The 7,467-nt window shown below is 42.3% G+C and overlaps 1 protein-coding gene across 1 annotated transcript; it reads right to left on the bottom strand.

Annotated features, from left to right (window-relative positions):
- Positions 1-703: 703 nt before the first annotated feature.
- LOC134353020 (actin, non-muscle 6.2-like) lies at positions 704-6,816 on the bottom strand. The gene is made up of 3 exons (XM_063060813.1): positions 6,722-6,816; positions 6,475-6,623; positions 704-2,234 (listed from the first exon to the last, which is right to left on the bottom strand). Exons 2-3 carry the CDS (start codon positions 6,598-6,600, stop codon positions 1,230-1,232), a joined length of 1,131 nt encoding a protein of 376 aa, XP_062916883.1. The 5' UTR covers positions 6,601-6,623; positions 6,722-6,816; the 3' UTR covers positions 704-1,229.
- Positions 6,817-7,467: the final 651 nt, after the last annotated feature.

The raw sequence follows: 7,467 nt of genomic DNA, 5'->3' as shown, positions 1-7,467 counted from the left end.
TAGATGGGAATCTTGGTGGGCCTGGAACCCAGGGGTCTTATGATCAAGTGCTCTTGGTGTTTTTTTTCTGCAAATGAAAAAGAGCACCATTCTTGTTTTCCACCATAACCATTTGCTCTAAGACTTTTCTTGCTACACAGCGTAGTATCTATGAACCAAATTTACTGCATCTTCAGGTAAATAGACCTAACAGCCAGAGAACAAAGGATTATTTTGATTAATTGCCAAGAAGGGTTTTGATGGTTCTACTCTCCCATCTCGACCAAGGCAGATTAAAACAGGCCACAGCTGCCTATTAATTTGCAGACAACTTATGTCAAGCCTTTGATTGATTGCACATCACATTCAGAGAGGTTTTGACTAAAGTACTGCTTGATTAAAGCAAGATGAGGAGCCTTGATGGGGTACAAAGCCAAGGTATTTTCTCTTGTGGAGGAATCTAGGGCTGGAGGTAGGGAGGGTGGGGGGGAAATCATATACTAAAATAATTTTAATCTATGTATGCTCTTTTGTTTTAGAGAAGCTATGTTTTTTTTAAAAAAACCATTCACTTGGAACAAATGTCTAGTCTGAGGTGCCACTTCACAACTTTCCTACAGTGAGAGAAATACTGAGAAGGGTTTAAGTGCAATTACTTATAGTGGACTTAGCCTGAAGTACATTTCTGGAAAAGGTGGTGAGATACAGTAACAGTAATTAGACATGTTGTTCAAATGCATTTTTATTAAATGTTTTGCAATAACAAATATTTTGCAACCATTTCCAGCAGAGATGAAAACTTTCATGAGATGATTCTCATTCCCCAGAAACCCAGACTCCCAGGGCAATTGTGTATTGTCCATTGTCCCATTCTGCTCAAGACAACTGTCAAAGCAAAAATGAAAACAGTCACTTTCCTAATTCACAATTTGATACCAGATGTAGGAGGGCAAACCAGAGGGATTTTTGTCCTTTAAATTCACTCACGTTTGTGTACTGTAAGAGGCCTATCTATCTAGTAGCTGGAAATCAATATTGTTTCTCCCAAGTATCTTAATATTTTAGGATTGTGAGCAACCCAACCATTCTTGAATCAGATCTAGAGTTGTCACTAAAACTTACATCATAACCACAAAGGCCTAACAAAATTCAAGTTAACTGGGCAGGCAATGTTTGGAGAAATGAGAATGAAAAGGCAACATTTCCATCTCAATCTAATCAAGGTTAAATCAGTTCTAATCTTCAACAAATTAGAAGCACTTGCGATGGACAATGGAGGGGCCGGACTCATCATACTCCTGCTTACTGATCCACATCTGCTGGAAGGTAGAGAGAGAAGCCAGAATGGAGCCTCCGATCCATACCGAGTACTTCCTCTCTGGTGGAGCAATGATCTTAATCTTCATGGTGCTTGGAGCCAAGGCTGTGATTTCCTTCTGCATCCGGTCAGCGATTCCTGGGAACATGGTGGTTCCACCAGACAGGACTGTGTTGGCGTACAGATCCTTCCTGATGTCCACATCACATTTCATGATGCTGTTATAACAGGTCTCATGGATTCCAGTAGATTCCATCCCAATGAAGGAGGGTTGGAAGAGGGTTTCTGGGCATCTAAAACGCTCATTACCAATGGTGATAACCTGGCCATCAGGAAGCTCATAGCTTTTCTCCAAGGATGAGGATGAGCTGGCTGTCTGCATCTCAGATTCAAAATCTAGGGCCACATAAGCAAGCTTCTCTTTGATGTCACGGACAATTTCCCTCTCAGCTGTGGTTGTGAAGGAGTACCCACGCTCGGTCAGGATCTTCATCATGTAGTCAGTGAGATCCCTGCCAGCCAGGTCCAGACGCAGGATGGCATGTGGCAAGGCATAGCCTTCGTAGATCGGCACAGTGTGAGTTACACCATCCCCAGAATCTAGCACAATGCCAGTGGTACGGCCAGAGGCGTACAGGGACAGCACAGCTTGAATGGCAACGTACATGGCTGGAGTGTTGAAGGTCTCGAACATGATCTGGGTCATCTTCTCACGGTTGGCTTTGGGATTGAGTGGAGCCTCTGTGAGGAGGACAGGGTGTTCCTCTGGGGCCACTCGCAGCTCATTGTAGAAGGTGTGGTGCCAAATCTTCTCCATGTCGTCCCAGTTGGTCACAATGCCATGCTCAATTGGGTATTTCAGGGTCAGGATGCCTCTCTTGCTCTGGGCTTCATCACCAACGTAGCTGTCTTTCTGACCCATTCCCACCATCACACCCTAGAATGGAGAAATGGGACAAAGGATGATTTAAAGTTCAGCCAAGACCTTTTGAGCAACTGGAGAATTAATACAGCAGAAGAGACAGTAGTTCTCTTGCTAATCGATACAAATGGAAGCTCTTGTTAATCTTTGCAACAAGGCATCTTTTAAAAAGAGGGTCATCTGGAATGCAGTAATACAACACTTGTTAGAGACATACCAACTACTCACAAGGAAATGGGAATGGATCTGTTTGTTGATTTTCCTTTCAGGGATTGTCACTGAGGGAATGTTTTGGAATCCATTGGCCTTCTAAATGGCTTGACCATGACACAAGATAATACTGTACCACGAGTGGTCCTTTGTGCTCTTGAACCCAAGCCTCATCTACTACCATGTGTTTACAAGATCTCCATTGTGAATAATATTGCTGCCCTAAAAGCCAGCAATATAACAGGCATTTGATGATTGAGATTTATAGTAAGGGGCAAATCTGTTTCTCAGGCCATAATACCAGTTTTTCATTGCCATATACAACTATCTACTACCTTTGTGCAGAGCTGAAGTTGTGGTACAAGACAAATCTTAATCTAGACTGCACTTGCTGTGAAGGGCGACAGAGGAAGAAAGGGCAACTTTGCTATATTTGCACAGCTCTTTCAGCAAATGCTGGGCATGGGGTTTGGAGAAGACAGGCAAGTATGGTCAATGTGCAGTCAGTAATCTCAAACCACTTTCTTCAGAGGCAATTCAAAACTAAGCCTACACAGGTCAAATAGGAAGAGGTCAGAACTTTGTTACCAGAAAGTTAGAAAATTTATGCAAAAATCATCGAGGTCTAGAACACAGTCTGAAGGGTAGAGGCTAAAAATCTTCACTATTATATCTGAGTGTCAATTTTGTGATAGTCAAGGAACCAGAGTTATACAACGTGGAAATAGGCCCTTCATTCTAACTTGTCCATGCTGACAAAGATGTCTATCCGAGCTAGTTCCCATTCCCCACGTGTGGCCACTATCCCACTAAACCTCTATGCACACATTTATCCAGCTACCTGGAAGCCCATTCCAAATACACACTTTACTCTGGTGAAGTTTGCCCATAGGATCCCATTTGTATCTCTCTTCTCACTTTAAACCCATGACCTCCAAGTTTTAAACTACCCTATTCTGGGGTAAAAACTGACCTTTCGTGCCTTTCATCATTTTATACCCCCATAGTCACCCCTCTGCTCTTGTATTTCAGCAAAATCAGTCCCAGCCCATCCCATTTTTCCTTTCCCAACTCAAGCTCTCCAATCCCTGCACCACCCTTGTGAATTTTTTCTGTATCCCTTCCAGCTTAATGATATCCTTCTAATAGCTACCTAAATCAAAGTTGCACAATATTTCAAGTGTGATTTCACCCGACAGCTTTGATGGTACAGCCTGTTTGGCACAAGCACTCATCATCTTTCACGCCACCCTAGTCCACCAATTACTTTATACTCTTGTCTCAGCAATCCCTTCCTCTTTATACTGGCCATCTCCCAATCCTGATGCACCACCTCAAATCAGATTACTTGTTGTTGCAGATTTACCACTTGCAGTCTCATCTTGCCAGGCTCTGGTACAGTTGTAACATGAAATTACAACTCTTGTATACAGAGCCCTGACCAATGAAGTATACCAAACACCTTCACCACACTACCCATGTTGCCACTTCCAAGGCACTGAGGGAAGCCTGGCAGAACAGTGTTTCTCCAGAGCCTGACAAATTCTACTCCATCAATGGTAAATGATTTGTACTTGTCAAAGCTGGCATTCATTTGGCTGGTTGACAGTAGAGGATGCTGATTGAACACATCTAAGTATTGTTTTTAAAATGGATCACTGGGTGATCCATAAATCTGATGGTCCCACTTAAAGGATATGGGGAGAAAGCAGGAGATTGGGGCTGAGAGGAAATGGTGGAGCATACTTGATGGGCCAAATGGCCCAATTCTGCTCCTATATCTTATGATCTTGTATAGACAACACAGAAACAGGCTCTTCAGCCCATTGTGTAAATAATGACCTTCAACAAGCTACTTGTACAGGCAGCAGTGAGTCAGGATTGAGTCACTGGAACTGTGAGGCAGCCACAACAGTCAATTCCATAATTGGTGAAACAAAAGTCTTAGATTAAATTAGTTTATGATGGGGCAAGATAAGGAGGGAACTTTGTACTGAAATTAATTTGATGAGTTGACTCTCTCCACCACCCCTCCTTCCACTTTTACTACTGGTCAGGGTCACCTTGAATATATTGCACACAAATTAAAGTAACTATTGTATATCATATTGTAGTTTATAAGCTCACTATCACTAACGTGAACTGCTATACAATTTCCTGTCGCCATGTATTGTTACTTATTAAGCAGGATGTCAATTCTTAGACAAAAGATTGGCAAGTCAGCCCTGATAGAAAGTTCCAAACTTTGAAGGAATTTGAAGATTAAAATAATCATACTAGCATTACACACTGTGCTGTGTATTACAGATGTTACGTTGTTCACAATGACTAATTAGATTTTCATTCACTGCACTGGCAAAAGAATCTATTGCTTTTTCAAAAAAGCAACATTCACTGGATGTGGATGTCACAGGCACAAGCCATCATTTAATGCTTTATTACCCTGCAGCCTTCTGGTCTCCCGTTCAATTTTAGATAGATTCACTGTTCTTATTTACACAAGACACCTATTGTTTTTGGTCTTTTTACCACTGCCTTTCCTGCTTTGTACCCAACACAGACCTCCCATTGTTCTCTCCTTTCATTTGCATCTTAACATCTCATTATATTTCCTAGTTCTGAAAAATCCAGAGCTAAAACATTAACCATTTCTCTCCATAGATACAGCCCAATTTACAAAAAATTTCCAACAATTTTTAGATTTTGTATGTGCTGAAATGGCAGGATTCGTATTTTTCCATTCCAGGACAAAAGTCACACTAATTGAGATGGGAAGGCCTTTACAAAAGGATATTTAGTGAACCAGGTAAAATGTTAGTATACACAAAAAAACAGGAAAAGCTGATCCAATGGCAACTCAAATGTATGGCAAGCAACTTATCCCTTTGCTTATCATTTGTCTACTTTTGCCTTAAACATATTCAGAATCTCTGCTTCCACCACTCCCAAGAGTTCAAATAATTAACCAGCCTGAAATCCTATCTCACATCTTTGATGTGCAACCCACAAAATCTAGATTCTTCCAGAGGAAATATGTCCACATCGATACCGTTAAGATGCCTCAGATCCTTGAGTTTTATGTATCCTGTCATTTTACAGAACTCCTGAAAAATACATTTCTAAGGTATCTAACTATTTTCACGTTGCAATTAGCCTATTGCAACCTTAATTTCTGAATGTAAATAGCCTCCTTAAACAAGGAAATTATTACTGCTTAGTACTTCAATTGCTACCTCGCCAGTGCCTTGTAATAACAGAAACATAACCTTTCCAATTTTGTACTTTATACCCTTGGAAAAAACGTAGTTGTTCACTTCCTTCGTTATTTATTCACATGCAAATGCAGCCCTTTGTTAGTCCCTTAATTCTGTTGCTACACAAAAGATCCATTCAATTTCGACGTTGCGTTAGAGAGCCTCCCCTTCAATTGTTCCATTCCTTTCAACGCCATCACTGAGCAAGGGCAAGGAAGGGTTAATATATTCCAGATCTACCCAGTACTGGCCCTCAAAATCGGGGAATAAGAACCAGCAAAAAAAACCCCTAGATTAGAGCAACACACACAAACTGCTGGAGGAACCCAACTAGTCAGGCGGAAGAAAGCACAAGTCCAAATCCCCCTTTCCTCTCCATACATGTTGCCTGACATGTAAATTCTTATTGTATTTCCATCTACAGAATCTTTTGTCTTTAAGACTCCATTAGAAAGAGTCAACATACTTTCATGCATAATTAACAAGACAATACCATCCCAAACATATTAATCCCATGGAATCCATGATCCAGTTCACGAATACCACCCAAATAAAGCACCATAATTGGGTTGGGCCATTCACCCACCGGCACCGCACTCACTCATTACACTGAACCACCCTCTCCCAATAAGATTCCGATACTTAGTTTACTCTCCAATCTCTTCCACTGCAAGCAATTCATTACAAAAAGCCGACAATCAACTCAAGATGAAGGGTCAAGCCCTGAACCAGGACATCTCCCACAAATCCCCTGCGCTGCAGGAGTTAAGGCTTTTCAGTGAATAACTCACCTGGTGTCGAGGCCGCCCAACAATGGAAGGAAACACAGCTCTGGGGGCATCATCCCCCGCAAATCCGGCCTTGCACATACCAGATCCATTGTCCACAACTAGCGCAGCAATCTCATCATCAGCCATGGTTTACAGCGTGGAGGGAATGACTGAAAGAGAAAAGGGGAAAAAAATAATAGTGAGTCAAGAACACAAAGCACAGCGCCTCAATCCACCAAACTAAACCAAACAATGCATCAGGACCAACCAAGTCAAAAGAACAAAGCTATTGCGACAAAATAGACCCCATCCCACAGTTCCTCTCTCTTTATGGAGCACGAAGACCCACCGACAGACAGTCACGTCACAGCCAGCCAATGAGATCCCGGGGGCAGAGCCACAGCGCGGTTTCCATGGGACTAAATCTAATCATAGTGGAAATGCTCATTCATTTATTTCGTTATTGTTCACAATCAGGCGGGTAGAGTCTATCCACTTTTTATGTTTCTCAACATGCATCGATCATTGAGCAAATCAATGCTCGAGCTTTACTTATTCAGCAGTTCATAATCATTTCGCACTGAGCTCAGGGCAATAACTGATTCACCTCGCAACACCCAGCACCTGTAAAATTATCCCTTCCTGATGATGGAGAGATTAGTAACATCGCATCGCACATGGGGGGGGGGGGGTGAAGAAATACTTTGAAAGGAGAGATAGGGAGGTCGTGGAGAGGGAATTGCCGAGTCTGGGGCCGGGCTTATTAGAGGCATAGGGAGTGATTAAAGTCCATGATTCGAATTTAAAACAGCGCAGAGATCTGGGAGGGCTGCAGGGATACACTGTTAAAAGGAGACACAAGAGACTGCAGATGCAGTCTAGTCTACTCCTATTCTGGTCTGCTCAGTACTGTCTGATACAGGGTTTTGACACAAAACGTCGACTGTTCACCCCCCCACTCCACACACACATGATAAAGGACCCGCTGAGTGCCTAATTCCTCACCACACCCTT

Source organism: Mobula hypostoma, chromosome 1, assembly GCF_963921235.1.
Source record: "Mobula hypostoma chromosome 1, sMobHyp1.1, whole genome shotgun sequence".
Classification (NCBI taxonomy): Eukaryota; Metazoa; Chordata; class Chondrichthyes; order Myliobatiformes; family Myliobatidae; genus Mobula; species Mobula hypostoma.
This window is presented reverse-complemented; position numbering and strand designations above follow the sequence as displayed.

Coding starts and splice junctions, on each gene's coding strand:
- LOC134353020 (XM_063060813.1), bottom strand. CDS start 6,600: ATGGCTGATGATGAGATTGCTGCGCTAGTTGTGGACAATGGATCTGGT. Junction 2,235..6,474: donor TTGGGCGGCCTCGACACCAG/GTGAGTTATTCA, acceptor TCTCCATTCTAG/GGTGTGATGGTGGGAATGGG.